Source organism: Somniosus microcephalus, chromosome 1 (genome assembly GCF_052327205.1).
Source record: "Somniosus microcephalus isolate GS21.2 chromosome 1, FLI_Smic_1.0, whole genome shotgun sequence".
In the NCBI taxonomy this organism is placed as follows: domain Eukaryota; kingdom Metazoa; phylum Chordata; class Chondrichthyes; order Squaliformes; family Somniosidae; genus Somniosus; species Somniosus microcephalus.
The window spans coordinates 138,002,400-138,021,184 of NC_140987.1; the positions used below are offsets into that span (position 1 = coordinate 138,002,400).

General features: G+C 44.5%; 2 protein-coding genes across 7 annotated transcripts in view; one reads left to right on the forward strand and one right to left on the reverse strand.

Moving 5' to 3' along the window:
• Positions 1-18,785, forward strand: part of carnmt1 (carnosine N-methyltransferase 1) — a 1,199,612-nt gene that overhangs the window by 1,097,703 nt on the left and 83,124 nt on the right. The gene's annotated exons all lie outside the window — the stretch shown is intronic.
• The window catches only part of ostf1 (osteoclast stimulating factor 1), a 48,010-nt gene that overhangs the window by 12,905 nt on the left and 16,320 nt on the right, over positions 1-18,785 (reverse strand). The window contains exon 8 of the mRNA XM_085961642.1: positions 14,641-14,739. Coding sequence (XP_085817768.1) covers positions 14,641-14,739 — 99 coding nt within the window. The remainder of the gene's footprint in view (positions 1-14,640; positions 14,740-18,785) is intronic.

Consider the following 18,785-nt stretch of genomic DNA (forward strand, 5'->3'; position numbering starts at 1 on the left):
GAACAATCTTGTTAGGGCAGAGTACAGGGAGCTTTATTCTATATCTTGCTGTGCTATGCCTGAGCTCTTGATGCTCACACTGGGGTGCCTGAAATGGGAAGAGTTCAATTGCCCAGCACCATATTCCCTCAGCTTTAGCACAAAAAAAATCTACAGAACATCAATAATCATCAGTGTGCGAATATTATTATATATATCTTCTTCTATCTATATAATTATTATATTATATTATATCCAGTAACCTTTTATGTGGCACCTTATCGAATGCCTTCTGGAAATTCAAATACACTACATCTACTGATTCCCTGCTCGTTATATATATATAAAAGGATACATCTGTCTGTCTGTCTGGCTATACACTCAAGTTATAGAGCGTACCTACACGTGCGTTACATCAAAAGAAAGCTTACGATTCCGGAACGGTCATAAGCGTATTTGCGTTTCGGCGAGACAAAAATTGCGCCAGCGGTATCCAAAAAACGTTCAAAATTCCGCTCATTAGCATCTCATTAGCAATAGAGTGACGTCGAGGTCGACCAATCGTACGGTCGAGCGGCCCAACGGTCGACCAATCGCTGCGTGGCGGGGGCGGGTTCCTGGCGCGTGCGTGCGGGCCCTCCTAGAGTCGAGTGACAGGACGATTGACCAATCCTACGCTTCGGTGACTTGACGGTCGACCAATCAGTGCGTGTGTGGGCGGGCCTTATCGTTCTGAACCGAGGTGAGTGGCCGCCATCTTGATTCCAAACTCTTCATTTCTTTTTCCCGCTTTCGGCGTGTTTCTTTCCAAATATAAATTTCCAGCAAAAAAAAAGTTGCTTTTAAAACACAAATTGTTTTTAAAAAAAGTTAATTAATTTGTACATCTTTTCTCTAACCTCTATAATTTTCCTACCTTTCACCGTTTTTGTAGGCCTCGAAGCCTGGGCCTCTCCTCCGCACCCACGCCCGAGCTAAGCACCTCCCGTCCCGGTCAACAAGCGGCCCACGATCGCCGCCATCTTTGTGAAGGCTGGAGGGGCTGGCCTGAGCCGAGCGTCGCCACCGCCCCCATCTTAGTAAAGGCTGGTGCGGCGGTGGCGGCACGGAGCTCCGCGGAGCAGGTGCGTGGCGGCGTCTCACTCTCCCGCCCCAGTCTCTCTCTCTCTCTTCCCCGCGCGGCCTGAATGCGCGGGGGAAGAGGCCCGGGGCACCGTGGCCGCTTTCGGAGACTTCAACTCCGTGACAGGTGAGGAGGGTGTTTGTTGTTCACGTTGGGCAGCGGGCGGGTTCCCCAGGTGCTGATCTCTGGCGGTGTGGGTGTGGGGCCGGAGCCCGGGCGGCGGGGCCTGGAGTAGCAAATCGGGCACCGGCGCCAAGATGATTTCGATACAGAGCCTCAGCGGCCGGCGAGCTCGGAGACAAAAAACGGCAGAAAAACTGAGAGCGGCAGAGGGGAACAGTCAACAGACATACGTCAGAGAGAGAGAGAAAGAGGGAGGGGAGAGGGGCAGGGAGGGGAGAGGGAGGGGGAGGGGAGAGGGAGGGGGAGGGGAGAGGGAGGGGAGAGGGAGGGGAGAGGGAGGGGGAGGGGGAGGGAGGGAGATGACAGGGGGGAGAGGGGGAGGGAGGGAGAGAGAGTAAAGCAGGGAGAGACGGGGGAGGGAGAGAAAGAGTGAGGGGGTGGGACAGGGAGGGAGAGCTTACCTTCTTCCTTCCTTCGCAGGGGTCCATCGGGCCACCTTCTCCCCCCCGTCTCTCTCTCCCCCCCCAGTCGCTCTCTCTCTTCCCCCCCAGTCGCTCTCTCTCTTCCCCCCCAGTCGCTCTCTCTCTTCCCCCCCCGTCGCTCTCTCTCTCCCCCCGTCGCTCTCTCTCCCCCCAGTCGCGCTCTCTCTTCCCCCCCAGTCGCTCTCTCTCTTCCCCCCAGTCGCTCTCTCTCTTCCCCCCCAGTCGCTCTCTCTCTTCCCCCCCAGTCGCTCTCTCTCTTCCCCCCCAGTCGCTCTCTCTCTCTTCCCCCCCCCAGTCGCTCTCTCTCTCTTCCCCCCCAGTCGCTCTCTCTCTCTCTTCCAACAACAACAACATGCCCTCGAAAAAGCCTCGGCACCACCGGGCACTCCAGCTAGTCGATAATAAAGGGAAGGATGTGCATTTCTGTAGTAATTTTCATTTATATAGATTTTGATTTTTTTACGTAGAACTCACCTAACTTCAAATAGTGCCATGGGATCTTTTATGTCCACCTGAGGGAGCAGGCGGTGCTTCCCCAGTACTGAACTGAATTATGCGCTCATATCTCTGGAGTGGGGCTTGAATCCACGGCCATCTGACTCAAGAGGAGAGAGAACTACCACTAAGCCAAGGCTGACATCTAAAAGCATTACACAGTCTGTTATAGAAATATTATAAACTTGTCCACACACTTTAAAAAATGTTTTTCTTTAAGAAAGTATGTGATCTTGTATTTTATAACTAGTGGCATAGAATATAAAAGCATACCAGTAACACTAAACATATACAGTACATTGGTTTGACTGCAGTTAGAATAATGCATTCAGTTTTAGATGCCCAACTTTAGAAAGGGTGTTAAGGCCATGGAGCGAGCAACTGAGATGACTCTAGGGATAAGGGGCTTTGGTTATGAGGTGAGTCTAGATAACTTCATCACTTTTCACTAGAACAGAGAAGGTTCAGAGGAGATCTGATAGAGATATTCAAAATTGTGAGGTACTTTGATCAGGTAAATAGGGGAAACTATTTCCACTGGTCAGCGAGTTGGTAATAAGAGGGCATACATTTATCAGAAAGAAGGGAGAGGTTAGGAGAATATAATTTTAAATTTTTTTTTTTTTTTTTTAAAAACACAGTTGCTACTGCCTTAGTTTCAGGTAAATCTAGGATGCTCAGTGTGTAGCTTGCTTCCCCAGCTGCAGACATATTAAACCTAGTTACTCATATTTGTTTACCATTTCTCCTGTCAGTCACCAGGCTGATCAGAGTTCTTTTACACCCTAGTCAGAATTGGTAAATGTAATGCATGATTGATTTGTGCCCCAGAGTATCATGGAAGCCACGAGAGGCAGTTCTCAACTCAGAAATGGTAAATTACCTCAAAAGTGCACAGAAACTCAAAGTCAAGCGCCTCTAGGTGTTAGTGACCATAACATGATTACATTTGATATTAATTTAGAATTCAGCATGCCAAGGACTGACACCAAGGTATACAATTTTAAAAGGCCAGCTACGAGCAAGATAAATTGACTAAAGGAAATTGTTTAACACCTTAGTAGAGGACAAGCAGAATATCCAAGCAGGATAAATACAAACCTATTAGCTAAAGTAAACTCAAAAAACATGGCCCGAATGAATCAACAAGACAAGAAGAAGTGAATTAATGAGCTTCATAAAGAATGCAGAGAGAAGTAGTTAGTTGGTCGACTGGAAGATTACAGGACATTTTGAACGGATGCACAGAAGTCAAAAGAGGGAACTGGAAGTGAACATAGTGGTAGGTGCTAAACTCAACAGCAAGAAATGCTTACTGTAATATCACTAAAACCGTAGGGAAGGAGTGAGAGCCTTAAAGGATACCAACGGGAATGAAAGTGAGGATGAGCAGAGAATAATTAATACATTCAATGAATGCATCCTTGCAGCATTCACTAGCAAAGACTACAGTAATATTGTCTGTATTCATGGAAATAACCCATGCAGATTTATGGACTGCAAATCAAGTCAGAGGTTCAACCAAGCTGTGGATGCTGGAAATCTGAAATAAAAACAGAAAATGCTGGAAATACTCAGCAGGTCAGGCAGCATCTGTTGAGAGAAACAGAGTTGACGTTTCAGGTCGATGGTCTTTTTTCAGAACTGGAAAAAGTTAGAGATGTAACAGGTTTTAAGCAAGTGCAGAGGCAGGGATAAGGAGGAGGGGTGGAAAAAACAAAAGGAAAGATCTGTGATAGGGTGGAAGATAGGAGAGATTAAATGACAAAAGAGATGATGGTGCAAAGGCAAAAGGAGATGGTAATGGACAAGTAAAGAAACAAAAGATGGGTCGAGAAGAGGTGTAAATGGGAATAGCAGAATCATCAACACTTGCAATGTGAAAAAATGGGGCCAGAGGCTATGATCTGAAATTGTCGAACTCAATGTTGAGTCCAGAAGGCTGTAAAGTGCCTAATTGAAAGACTATTCCATTCTGCCAATTTCTCCATTTCCATCGCATCTGTTCAGGCAATGCCACCTTCCATACCAGTGCTTCCGATATGTCTTCCTTTTTCCTCAACCGAGGATTCCCCTCCACCGTGGTTGACAGGGCGTGTTTGTTCCATTTCCCGCATTTCTGCTCTCACCCCTTCCCCTTCCCTCCCAGAACCACGATAAGGTCCCCTTCCTCACCTTCACTTTAAACTTATCTTGGCCTCTTCTGGCAACACCACAATTCCCAGCATGGTTTGACTGTTAGGGTTGGCCCCATGCGGGCCTCCCAAATGCTGAAGTTAAAATGTTGCTGCGTCGCAGATTTAAATTGACCAGCTTCAAACTCAGTGAACATAAAATGTCACCGGGTGGGAATGGTGAGGCCCCCCCCTCCCACCAATCCCATCAGGGTTTTGGGGGGGGGGGGGGGGGGGGGGGAAGAGAATAAAATCAACCCCTTTGTTTCACTATTTATGGAAAATCCAGTGTTTAAATCACATCTTTACGTGGAATATTGTTACCAACAAACCTAAGGCCACGACATATGTGTTAATATGGGCAATCTTCTGTGACGTTTCTGGTGCACCAGGCCATACATTTTATAAAATGTACTCCTCTTTTATACCGACTCCAATTTATTCATTCAACACCCCAAAGATGGGGAGGAATGAGAACTTAATATTCCTGACAAGGTATTCAGGAAAGTTAGGGAAGGAAAAATAGTGTGTGTGGGGAGGGGGTGGGTGGAAGTATTGATCAAATAAACTATTATAAGAACATAAGAAATAGGAGCAGGAGTAGGCCAATCGGCCCCTCGAGCCTGCTCCGCCATTCAATAAGATCATGGCTGATCTGATCCTAACCGCCAATCTACTATCACAGAACCATCTCCTGAATCTAACAGAATTAGACACACGACATAGGAGCAGGATCAGGCCACACGGCCCCTGGGCCCGCTCCGCTACCCCACAGGGCTTTGTCCGATCCGAACCTAGACTCATGTCCAAATTCCTGCCCGCTCCCCGTAACCCTTAATTCCCTTTACTTCTAGGAAACTGTCTATTTCCGTTTTAAATTTATGTAATGATGTAGCTTCTACAGCTTTTTGGGGCAGCATATTCCATGGACCTACCACCCCCTCTGAGTGAAGTAGTTCCTCCTCATCTCAGTTTTGAAAGAGCAGCCCCTTATTCTAAGACTATGCCCCCTAGTTCTAGTTTCACCCATCATCGGGAACATCCTCCCCGCATCCACCCGATCCAACCCCTTCACAATCTTATATGTTTCAATAAGATCGCCTCTCATTCTTCTGAACTCCAATGAGTAGAGTCCCAATCTACTCAACCTCTCCTCATATGTCCATCCCCTCATCCCCGGGATTAACCGAGTGAACCTTCTTTGTACTGACTCGAGAGCAAGTATGTCTTTTCTTAAGTATGGACACCAAAACTGTATGCAGTATTCCAGGTGCGGTCTCACCAATACCTTGTACAACTGAAGCAATACCTCCCTATTTTTATATTCTATCCCCCTAGCAATGAAAGCCAACATTTCATTGGCCTTCTTAATCACTTGCTGCACCTGCATACTAACCTTTTGAGTTCGTGCACCAGGACCCCCAGATCCCTTTGTACTTCAGTACTTTCCAGTTTCTTGCCATTAAGATAATAACTTGCTCTACGATTTTCCCTGCCAAAGTGCATAACCTCACACTTTCCAGTATTGTATTCCATCTGCCAAATCTCTGCCCACTTACTTAGCCTGTCTATGTCCCCTTGCAGGTTTTTTATGTCCTCCTCACTCACTACTTTCCCTCCCATCTTAGTATCATCTGCAAACTTTGATATGTTACACTCGGTCCCCTCCTCCAAATCGTTAATATAGATTGTAAAGAGTTGGGGACTCAGCACTGACCCCTGCGGTACACCACTAGTTACTGATTGCCAGTCTGAGAATGAACCATTTATCCCAACTCTCTGCCTTCTGTTAGATAGCCAATCCTCTATCCATGCCAGAATATTACCCCCAATCCCGTGATTTTTTATCTTAAGCAATAATCTTTTGTGTGGCACCTTGTCAAATGCCTTTTGGAAGTCTAAATACACTACGTCCACTGGTTCCCCTTTATCCACCCTATATGTTACTTCCTCAAAGAACTCCAGCAAATTTGTCAAACATGGCTTCCCCTTCATAAAACCATGCTGACTTTGTCCTATTAAATTATGATTATCCAAATGTCCTGTTACTGTCTCCTTAATAATGGACTCCAAAATTTTACCTACCACAGATGTTAGGCTAACCGGTCTATAGTTTCCAGCCTTCTGTCTACTGCCCTTTTTAAATAAGGGTGTTACATTAGCCGTTTTCCAGTCTGCCGGGACCTTTGCCGAGTCCAGGGAGTTTTGGAAAATTATTACCAATGCATCCACAATCCCTACCGCCACTTCCCTCAAGACCCTAGGATGTAAGCCATCCGGTCCAGGTGAGTTATCCGCCTTGAGTCCCATTATTTTACCGAGTACCACTTCCTTAGTGATTTTGATTGTGTTTAGCTCCTCCCCCACGATAGCCCCCTGTTTGTCCAGTGTTGGGATATTCTTAGTGTCCTCTACTGTAAAGACTGATACAAAATATTCATTCAGTGTTTTTGCCATCTCCATATTTCCCACCATAAATTTCCCGGTCTCATCCTCTAAGGGACCAACATTTACTTTAGCCACCCTTTATCTTTTTATATAATTATAAAAACTCTTACTATCTTTTTTTATATTTTTTGCTAATTTACTTTCATAATCTATCTTCCCTTTCTTAATCAATCTTTTTGTTATTTTTTGCTGTCTTTTAAAGTTTTCCCAATCCTCTATCCTCCCACTAGATTTGGCTACCTTATATGCCCTTGTTTTTAGTCGAATACTATCCTTAATTTCTTTACTTAGCCACGGATGGCTGTCTTTTCTTTTACACCCTTTTCTTCTCAGTGGAATATATATTTTTTGGAAGTTCTAAAATAACTCCTTAAATGTACACCACTGATCATGTATCGTCTTACCCTTTAATCTATTTTCCCAATCCACTCTACTCAATTCCGCTCTCATACCTTCATAGTCTCCTTTATTCAAGCTTAGCACGCTTGTTTGAGATCCAACCTTCTCACCCTCTAATTGAATATGGAATTCAACCATGTTATGGTCACTCATTCCAAAGGGATCCTTTACTAGGACATTATTAAATTAATCCTGTCTCGTTACGCAGGATCAGATCTGAGGTTGCTTGCCCCCTGGTCGGTTCAGTTACATACTGCTCAAGAAACCCATCCCTAATACACTCAATGAACTCATCCTCAAGGCTGCCCTGCCCAATTTGATTTGTCCAATTAATATGATAGTTAAAATCCCCCATAATTATAGATGTTCCCTTATTACAAGCCTCAACTATTTCCTGATTGATACTCCGTCCAACAGAGTTGCAACTGTTCGGAGGCCTATAGACTACGCCCACTCGTGTTTTTTTCCCCTTATTATTCCTTATCTCCACCCAAACTGTTTCATTATCCTGATCTTTTGACCCAATATCATTTCTCTGTATTACAGTGATTCCTTCCTTTATTAACATAGCCACCCCACCTCCCCTTCCTTCCTGCCTGTCCTTCCTGATCGTTAAATAACCTGGTATGTTTAATTCCCAGGCATTGTCACCCTGCAGCCATGTTTCTGTAATGGCCACAAGATCATACCCATATGTAGTTATTTGTGCCATTAACTCGTCTATTTTGCTACGTGCATTCAGATAGAGAACTTTCAAAGATGTTTTGTGACATTTAGTTCCTGCTTTTGCCCTTTTTATTACTTTACCTTATAGCACTGGAGAGGGATGATGTAGTTGAGGAGTCAAAGACAATCTATTTTGTTAGAATTAAGGAATAGAGGAGCGATTATGCTACTGGGTGTATACTGTAGACCACCAAATAGAGGAAAGTAGAGGAGCAAATCTGTAGGCAAATACAGAAAGATGCAAGAACAGCGTAGTGATAATGGAGGACTAAAGTTATCCTAATATAGACTGCAATCGTAACACAGTGTAAAGGGCAAAAAGAGGAAGAATTCCCAAAATGTGTACAAGAGAACTTGCTTGATCAGTGTTTCTAGCCCAGCGAGGAAGGAAGCCGCATTGGATTCAGTTCTGGGGAATGAAGTGGGGCAAGTGGAGCATGTTTCACTGGGAGAGCATTTGGGGAACAGTGATCATAATATTAGGTTCAGAATAGTTATGTAAAAGGACAACAAACAATCAAGCATAAAAATACTTAATTGGTGGAGGGTTAACTTCAGTGAGTTGAAAAAGGATCTGGCCCAGGTGGATTGGAATCAAAAAATGATAGCCAAAATAGTAATTGAAGAATGGGAGGGCTTCAAAGAGGAGATGGCTCGGGTACAAAATAGGCACTTTCACACAAGGGGGAAAGGAATGCCATCCAAAGCTAGAGCTCCATGGATGACAAAAGATAGAGGTTAAAATGAGACAGAAAAAGGAGGCTCGGGTTCGAATCCGGCCTCGGGCGACTCTCTGTGTGGAGTTTGCACATTCTCCCCGTGTTTGCGTGGGTTTCCTCCGGGTGCTCCGGTTTCCTCCCACAGTCCAAAGATGTGCGGGTTAGGTTGATTGGCTATGATAAATTGACCCTTAGTGTTAGGGGGATTAAATACGTGGGGATAGGGTGGGATATGTGTTGGTGTAGGGGTTACGGGGATCGGGTGGGCTATGTGTCGGTGCAGGCTCGATGGGCCGAAATGGCCTCTATCTGCACTGTGGGGTTTCTGTGATTCTGTGATGACAAATGTAAAGTGCATAATACAGTAAAGAACCAAACTGAATATAGAAAGTGCAGAAGATATCTAAAAAAAACAGAATAAGCAGGGCAAAGAGTATGAGAAAAGATTAGCGGCTAATGTAAAAGGGAACCCAACAGTCTTTTATGAACACAAATAGTAAAAGTGTAGTCAAAGGAAGGGTGTGGCCAATTAGGGACCAAAAAGGTGATATTCTTGTGGCAGCAGAGGGCATGTCTGAAGTACTAAAAACTGTTTTTGCTGGAGAAGAGGATGCTGCCAATGTAGCAGTAAAGGAGGAGGTAGTCGCGATATTGGATAGGGTAAAAATAGATAAAGAGGTACTTAAAAGATTGGCACTCCTCAAAGTAGAAAAGTCACCTGGACCAGATGGGATGCATCCTAAATTACTGAGGGAAGCAAGGTTGGAAATTGTGGAGGCTCAGGTCACAATCTTCCAATCCTCCTTAGATATGGGAGTGGTGCCAGAGGACTGATGTTGTGTATATGGACTTTCAAAAGATGTTTGACTAAGTACCACATAATAGACCTGTTAGCAAAATTAAAGCCCATGGGATTAAAGGGACAGTGGCAGCGTGGATACAAAATTGGCTAAGAGACAGAAAGCAGAAAGTAATGGTGAACAGTTGGTTTTCAGACTGGAGGGAAGCATACAGTAGTGTTGCCCAGCAGTTGGTATTGGTACCACTGTTCTTTTGATGTATATTAATGACCTGGATTTGGGTATGAGGGCATAATTTTTAAAAAATTCATTCGCAAGGCCAGCATTTATTGCCCTTGAGAAGCTGGTGGTGAGCCACCTTCTTGAACTGCTGCAGTGCATGTGGTGAAGGTACTCTTGTGCTGTTAGGGAGTTCCAGGATTTTGACCCAGTGACGATGAAGGAACAGTGATATATTTCCAAGTCAGGAGGGTATATGACTTGGAGGAGAACTTGGTGATGCTGTTCCCATGTGCCTGCTGCCCAATCCTTCTAGGTGGTAGAGGTCACGGGTTTGGGAGGTGTTGTCGAAGAAGCCTTGGCAAGTTACTGCAGTACATCTTGTAGATGGTACATACTGCAGACATGGTGCACTGGTGGTGGAGGGAGTGAATGTTTAAGGTGGTAGATGGGGCTGCCAATCAAGCAGGCTGCTTTGTCCTGGATGGTGTCGAGCTTCTTGAGTGTTGTTGGAGCTGCACTCTTCCAAGCAAGCGGAGAATATTCCATCACACTCCTGACTTGTGCCTTGTAGATGGTGGAAAGGCTTTGGGGAAACATAGAAACATAGAAGCAGGAGTAGGCCATTCAGCCCCTTGAGCCTGTTCTGCCATTTAATGAGATCATGGCTGATCATCCAAATTCAGTACCCTATCCCTGCTTTCTCCCCATATCCCTTGATCCCTTTAGCCTTAAGAAATATATCTAACTCCTTCGTGAATATTATATTTAATATAAGTTGGCCTCAACTGCCTTCTGTGGTAGAGAATTCCACAGGTTCACCACTCTCTGGGTGAAGAAATTCCTCCTCATCTCAGTCCTAAATGGCTTACCCCTTATCCTTAGACTGTGACCCCTGGTTCTGGACTCTCCCGCCATCGGCAACATCCTTCCTGCATCTAGTCTGTCTAGTCCTGTTAAAATTTTATAAGTTTCAATGAGATCCCCTCTCATTCTTCTAAACTCTAGCGAATATAAGCCTAATTGACCCAATCTCTCTTCATACGTCATTCCTGCCATCCCAGGTATTAGTCTGGTGAATCTTCGCTGCACTCCCTCCATGGCAAGAACATCCTTCCTCAGAAAAGGCGACCAAAACAGCACACAATACTCAAGGTATGGTCTCACCAAGGCCCTGTACAACTGCAGCAAGACATCCTTGCTCCTGTACTCGAATCCTCTCGCGATGAAGGCCAACATGCCATTTGCCTTCTTAACCGCCTGCTGCACCTGCATGCTTACCTTCAGCGACTGGTGCACAATGACACCCAGGTCTCGTTGCAGTTCCCCTTTTCCCAATCAATTGCCATTCAGATAATAATCTGTCTTCCTGTTTTTGCCACCAAAGTGGATAACCTCACATTTATCCACATTATACTGCATCTGCCCAATCACCCAAACTGTCCAAATCATACTGGAGTTTCTCGGCATCCTCCTCACAGCACACACGCCCACCCAGCTTTGTCTCATCTGCAAACTTGGAGATATTACATCTAGTTCCCTCGTCTAGATCATTAATATATATTGTGAATAGCTGGGGTCCTAGCACCGATTGCTGCGGTACCCCACTAGTCACTGCCTGCTACTCGGAAAAAGACCCGTTTATTCCAACTCTTTGCTTCCTGTCTGCCAACCAGTTCTCTATCCAAGTCAGTACCTTATCCCCAATCCCATGTGCTTTAACTTTGCACGCCAATCTCTTACGCGGGACCTTATCGAAAGCCTTCTAAAAGACCAAATACACCACATCCACTGGTTCTCCCTTATCTATTCTACCAGTTACATCCTCAAAAAATTCCAGTAGATTAGTCAAGCATGATTTACCTTTTGTAAATCCATGTTGACTTTGTCTGATCCAGTCAGGAGGTGAGTCACTCACCGCAGAGTACCCAGCCTCTGACCTGCTCTTGTTGCCACAGCATTTATGTGGCTGGTCCAGTTAAGTTTTTGGTCAATGGTGACCCCCAGGATGTTGATGGTGGGGATTCGAGGATGGCAATGCCATTGAATATCAAGCAGAGGTCGTTAGACTCTCGCTTGTTGGAGATGGTCATTGCCTGGCACTTCTGTGGCATGAATGTTACTTGCTAAGCCTGAATGTTGTCCAGGACTTGCTGGATGCGGGCATAGACTGCTTCATTATCTGAGGAGTTGCGAACGGAACTGAACACTGTGCAATCATCCCCACTTTTGACCTTATGATGGCTGCCGTTGCTGGGAGTTTCCTCAGTAAAGAGCAGGGGAGCATCTAGCCCAGTGGTGGGCAAAATACAGGCTGAGGGCTGTGTCCGGCCCGCCAGTTCATTCTATTCGGCTCATTGGATGGGACAGAAATAGAATGCAAGCTGGAGCTCGAGCAGCACATTAGTCTGAGTTGAGTCATGGCTGCTCATCTCGATTACTATTTTACCGAAGAAAGATACCGGCGCTGCGTCTTTCCTCTCCCGGTACCCAGAGTATGAAAGCAGGGAGGTTCTCATCGCCATCTTAGACATGGGAGTGGATTCTGGAGCACAAGGACCACAGGTAATGGCACGTGATTGTAGTTCAGTCCTTGCGATGCCTCAGTCTCCATACCCAGCACACTAAAAAGAGCACACCTCTCGCATCGGAGGCCGCTCAGACTCGAGCCACTCTGCCAAACAGCCACGTAGACTTTCAGAACATATAATTGATCAATCAACCATTTCATTCATTTAGTAACAGAAGATTTTACTATGTTACACTACATTTTGTGTATTTAAGATAGTATCTGACTAAATTTATGTTCATAAATTATTGGGAGGGTAGAAGTGGGAGTGATGATCAACACTATGCTGGCCTGTTTCAAATTCACTAATTTAACACTTTGCTCTCCTCAATGTGCGCAGTCCCTTTAAATTTGCTGGGCAGTATCTCTTCCAGCGGCAGGAGCTGATGAGTGGCCTGTGCAGGACCTCAACCATGTGGCTGCACACCTTAGGGGGAACATTGTTGAGCGACCCTCAACAGCTCACCAAAACTTGTTAAGTAGCACCCAAGCTCAAATAATTGCCCACTCTGCTCTAGCCAGTGGAGAGCTTTCCCTTCCGATTCCCACTGACTTCAGTTTTACTAGGGCTCCTTGATGCCACACTCAGTCAAATGCTGCTTTGATGTCGAGGGCAGTCGCTGTCACCTCACCTCTGGAATTCAGCTCCTTTGTCCATGTTTGGACCAAGGCTGTAATGAACTTTGGAGTGGAGTGGTCTTGGCAGAACCCAAACTGAGCATCAGTGAGCAGGTTACTTATGAGTGCCGTTGATAGCACTATCGACGGCACCTTTCATCACTTTGCTGATGATTGAGAGTAGACTGATGGGGCGGTAATTGACTGGATTGGATTTAACCTGCATTTTGAGGACAGGACATACCAGGACAATTTTCCACTTTGTCGGGTAGATGCCAGTGTTGTAGCTGTACTGGAACAGCTTGGCTAGAAATGCGACTAGTTCTGGTGCACAAGTCTTCAGCACTACAGCTGGGATATATTTCGGGGCCCATAGCCTTTGCTGTATCCAGTGCGCTCAGCCGTTTCTTGATATCACGTGGAGTGAATAGCATGCTGCTTCCGCTGTTAAGCATGCATGAAGTCCTATGCTGTAGCTTCACCAGGTAGACACCTCATTTTTAGTTACATCTGGTGCTGCGCCTGGCATGCTCTTCTACACTCCTCATTGAACCAGGGTTGGTACGGTGGCTTGATGGTAATGGAAGAGTGAGGGATATGCCGGGCCATGAGGTTACAGATTGTGGTGGATGGCCCACAGCGCCTCATGGATGCCCAAATTTCAAAGTTTGCAGGTGCTATGAAACTCGAAAGTGCAGTAAGCAATGAGGAGGATAGTAAGAGACATCAGGAGGGCATAGACTGGTGAAATGGGCAGATACATGGTAGATGAAATTTAACATGGAGAAGTGTGAGGTGATACATTTTAGTAGGAAGAATGAGGAGAGGCAATATAAATTAAATACAGGGTTGCAGGAACAGAAAGTCATGGGGATGTATGTACACATATCTTTGAAGGTGGCAGGACAAGTTGAGAAAGTTGTTAAAAAAGCATAAGGGATCATTGGTTTTATTAATAGAGGCATGGAGTACTAAACCAAGAAAGATATTCCTAAACCTTTATAAAATACTGGTAAGGCCTCAGCTGGAGTATTGTGTTCAATTCCAGGCATCATTCTTTAGGAAGGATGTCAAGGCTTGGAGAGGGTGCCGAAAACATTTACTAAAATGGTACCAGGGATGAGGGACTTCAGTTATGTGGAGAAACTAGAGAAGCTGAGGTTGTTCTCTTTAGAGCAGAGAAGGTTAAGAGGAGATTTGATAGGTGTTCAAAATCATGAAGGGTTTTGATAGAGTAAATAAGGAGGAACTGTTTCCAGTGGAGGACACAAATTTAAGGGGCTTGGCAAAAGAACCAGAGGCGACATGAGGAAACTTTTTTTTTTTTTACACAGTGAGTTGTTGTGCTCTGGAATGCACTGCCTGAAAGGGTGGCGGAAGCAGATTCAATAGTAACTTTCAAAAGGGAATGGGATAAATACTTGAAAGGAAAAAAAATTACAGGGCTATGGGGAAACAGCAAGGGAGTGGGACTAATTGGATAGCTCTTTCAGAGAGATGGCACATGCACAATGGGCCAAATGGAGACATTTTTCTATTTTTAAATTTAAAAAACTACACAATATGGTCTATGACACTTTTGTGCTTAGATAACATTACAATGGCACTCAAAAGGGGGAGAAAAGGCATTTCTTTCGCAATCATTATGTCAGCATGAAAACTTCTGATACAGTATAGATGCTTCACATGTATACAGGTTACTTACAGTGCCCCTAGCTGGTGCAAGTTTATGCATTAAAAATGTTTGCATGATGGCTCTTCCTTACCTTGTCCAGATTTCTTCTTAAGAAGAGACGAACACTGTGGATTGATGGCCATGTCAAGCGGCACTTTTTTCTCATTGTTTTTGATATCTATTCTGGCACCTACAGATAGAAGATGATTTCCAAATCTCATTTGATTTACTAACTAAATTAAGCACATGGAAACTCAATAATATGGATAGAATAAAATGATTTATTCACTCCCCTCCCCAAACAACGTACAAGCTGAAACATAATCTGAAAATTGAATTTTCAGAGATCGTTCTGAAGCAAGCAATGACTAATATCAAGTGCAATTATCAATTTTCCCAGGATAATGCTTTTTGCAGCCATTTTCTCCTATGGTTAAAAACTGATACTTAACTCGAGCACTTTTTCAAAAATATTAGATACAATTATTAAGCATAAATTGGGCCGTTTCTATGGCAACAAGAGCTTCAGTCAGTATTGGAGAATCATTTATACAGGTTCGAAAATATAAATGTGACATAAGTTATTCTCTGCCAACCTTGCTAGCTGCACCCTCCCCATCCCCACCCACACTTTGTGTGGGGGTTGCTCTAAAAGACAGACTACACAAAAGGAAGAGGTGCGGGGGTGGAGGGGGGCGGGGAAGGAGGGTTAAGTGGAGGTGAAAGAGAATAAATGTTTAGGCTCAAATAATGTGCCTTCACCATGAAATCCAAATTATAAAAAAATCTAGGGAAATGTGATTAAACTTTATAGCTTGAAAGAACAGGAAAAAGGTCAGTAACTCACAACCCATCAAATGTCAGCTGTCCAGGTCAACGTTTGCTATTTTTTTTTTTAAGCATTTGAATAGCTATAGTTTAAAAAAAAAATCTTACGTCTATGCACACCTGTCTACAATACCTTACTTCCTGTTATCATGTACCATTACATTTTTGTGTTAACTTTTTCTGTCATGAATTCTTCTATCCACATTTATAATGGAAACTACTTATACAAACTTATTACAAATGTAATTACCCCCTCAGTTTTGTGTCTCGCAACACCTCAGCCTGTACTGCAAAGAAACTCCTCCACTCCAACCAACTCTCCTTTGCTTCCCAAATTGCTGTCGCTTTTGCTATTTCAGTGTAAATATATCAAACATATACAAAAATAGGGACAAAATACATGACTTTAAAACGGGAACACAATTACACCTGCATACAACAACAACTTGTATTTATATAGTGCCTTTAACGTAGTAAAACGTCCCAAGTCCCACAGGAGTATTTTAAGACAAAAAATTTGACACCGATCCACATAAGGATAAATTAGGGCAGGTGACCAGAAGCTTGGTCAAAGAGATACACTGAACTAATTATCCTCTCTCTGCCCTCTCACCCTGCTTCACCTGAAGACTACACTTGGTCTTCCTCTTCTCCTGTGCAACGTTACAGGGTTCATCTGGAGTCACGTGTAAGCCAGGCCAGGTAAATGTGGCAAGTTCCCTTCCCAGGTGGGTTTTCAGGACAAAATGTTGCGGGTCACAAATTACAAAATGCATTGAATTCAATTTTACAACCTGGCATGGTGGAATTTGAGCTCTCAACCGCTGGGTTGCAAGTACAGTACCAGAACTACTACACCTGAAGTCTGTTTCAAAAGCTGAAGTAGTCAATAAAGGGAAGCTCGGCCTATTAACATGCAAGTTTACTTTGACATGGTTGGGTATCATTACTTTAGAGAACCTCCCTCAAACTTAAGAGGTTATAACCCCCTTCCCCATTTAAATAGATGGGTTTAATCTTTATAATGTTCTACTAAACAGAAGAATAAAATTAAACAGATTAAATCTTTCAATTTGGCCAAGTGGGTTCCTCTTGGATTTGATAATTTATCTCAAGTTTGAAGAAGGTGAATTTACTAATTATTTTCTCTTATGCACAATAAGTGACTTTCTCAGTTGACTTAATTAGGGTGAAAGTGGCCTTAGAAAGCCCAAGAGTATGTCCACTGCAGACTTTTGAAGTTGCAGAGTTTGTCTTGCAATAAGGGTGGACTCTCTTTCAACTACTCTTAAAATCTGCCTTTACCACAGCAATGATTAATTACTGATAATGCTTAAATTAGCATTTTATAGCAAGTGCTGAATTAAAACAGAGAAATGCGATTACAGTGTAATATTTAGGAAGTAGGCAGAAATATCCAAAAAGATATGACAGAACTACAGCTACAAAAAAGTGAAAGATCTTTTGCACATTTTAGCTACTGACACAAACTTATAAAATAAAGTAGTAGATTACTGTATTGTGATTTCCCCCACCAACCCCCCCTACCCACGCAAATGAATGTCAGTTGGCTACTACCTCATTATGATCATAAATATTCCATTTAAAAAAATGTATTTTCTGAAATTTCTTACTTAAAAAAATCTAATTTTATTAGATATTACGGGTGTGAAATGAAACATCGACAGGTGCACAAAATGGGTGGTAGTGGATCAGCTGCCCATTATTCATCACGCCCAATATTCCTTTCCTTTGAAGTCAATGGAAAGGAAAGTTGGGCGGGGTGAAACGGGCAGCCAATCTACTACTGTGCCCCCGCCAAAGTTGCCATCCATTTCATCCCCATGGATGTTATTTATATTACTGTAAATCTGCTGATCACAAATATCCCTTAAAGGCAGCAAGCTAAGCTCATCTTTTCTTTTTCCAAGTTGAACTCACACTGTAGTTAATCACCTGGATCAACAATTAATTCAGCTTCTTCTGGAAATGGGATCAGAGAGTATAAGGACAAATATTGATTTGTGATGAACAAATATTCCACAGGAAAGACCTTTTAATTATCACTATAACCTCACTCCCACTCGTAAAAATCCAGCTCCTTTCTGAAGGAAGGTGATCAGTTTGAATTCTATTATTTGAAGGAAAGCTTTCCTGAAGTGTTCATACATACCAGTTGGCAAGTAAACCAAAGGACAGCATTTAAAACACCTCGGCCTAGAAATTGGGTATAGCCCGGCTCGAGGCGTTAGAACTGGCGCTGCGCAAAGTTTATAGCCAGATGAAACTTATCGCCGCCTGGCGCGATACTGGGTTGCATCGCCCCTAAAGGTGATTGAGGCGCGAATTCAGGCATTACACGGGACTCCTAAGGCGCTAAACTTCCGGCACAACCTAATATCGGAGCGGACGGGCTCAGCGCAGGTACTCTCAATTACGATGACCACGAGACTTCCAGGCGCCGGCTAGCTCTTAAAGGGGTGGGTCAGTCAGCTTCAGCATCCACACTGTGCGCCTTGCAGGCCTCAGAATCGGCGCAGGCCCTTCTCTGGCGATAAAAACTTGGACCAGATGGAGAAGGTGAGACAGAGAGCAGAGCGCTTCATCAATGAGGCTCTGGAGCAATTGGTGGCCGCAGTGGAGCGCTGGCGAGATGTTCTCTACCCAGACAATGGCAGGAGGCCGAATCATAAGGACTACCGACGAGCTTGGAGGGATGTATGCTAGAGGGTCAACTCCAGCAGCATGGTGACCAGGAGCCCTGTCCAATGCAGAAAGAAATTCAACGACCTCGCTCGGGTCGTGAGGGTGGGTGTTGTTCCTGCAAACTTCTGCATCCCTTCATTTGCACCTGACTTTATGGCTACAGGGTGGCCTGTGCCCCATTGGCCATCTGCCAGCAAGCACCCATGGCCCTTTCTGGGCACACACATGCACATTTGACTCAGGGCGTCATGTAAGGGCTCTTGCACCATGGGGGGCATGAGATGATCACTCAGGGCATCAGGTAACATAACTTCCCCTCCTTTCCCCTGCAGTCCATGCTGGCGAGGATTGGCAAAGACCAGCTTCGCACCAGTGGAGGACCTCCACAAGTGGTCACTCTCACGGATCTCGAGGAGAGAGTCCACCAGATTCTTGGAGGACGTCTGAATGGTCCTGTAACCACTGCAGCTACCGACCCCATTGCGACAGCGATGGTAAGGTTCTCACCTCTTACAACTGTCTCCTTCTACTTGTTCCCCCCGCCAGCATGCTTTCTCACTGTGGACCCATGTCATAGCCTTGCCGCAATCTGGCATCCCTTGCTGCGAACCTGTCCTTTTGCTAAAGCCACTCTTCCACCTCCCTGCATTCAGATGCTGCATCACCAGCTCGGGAGCCGGGCCCTCAAGCTGCCAGGGCCAG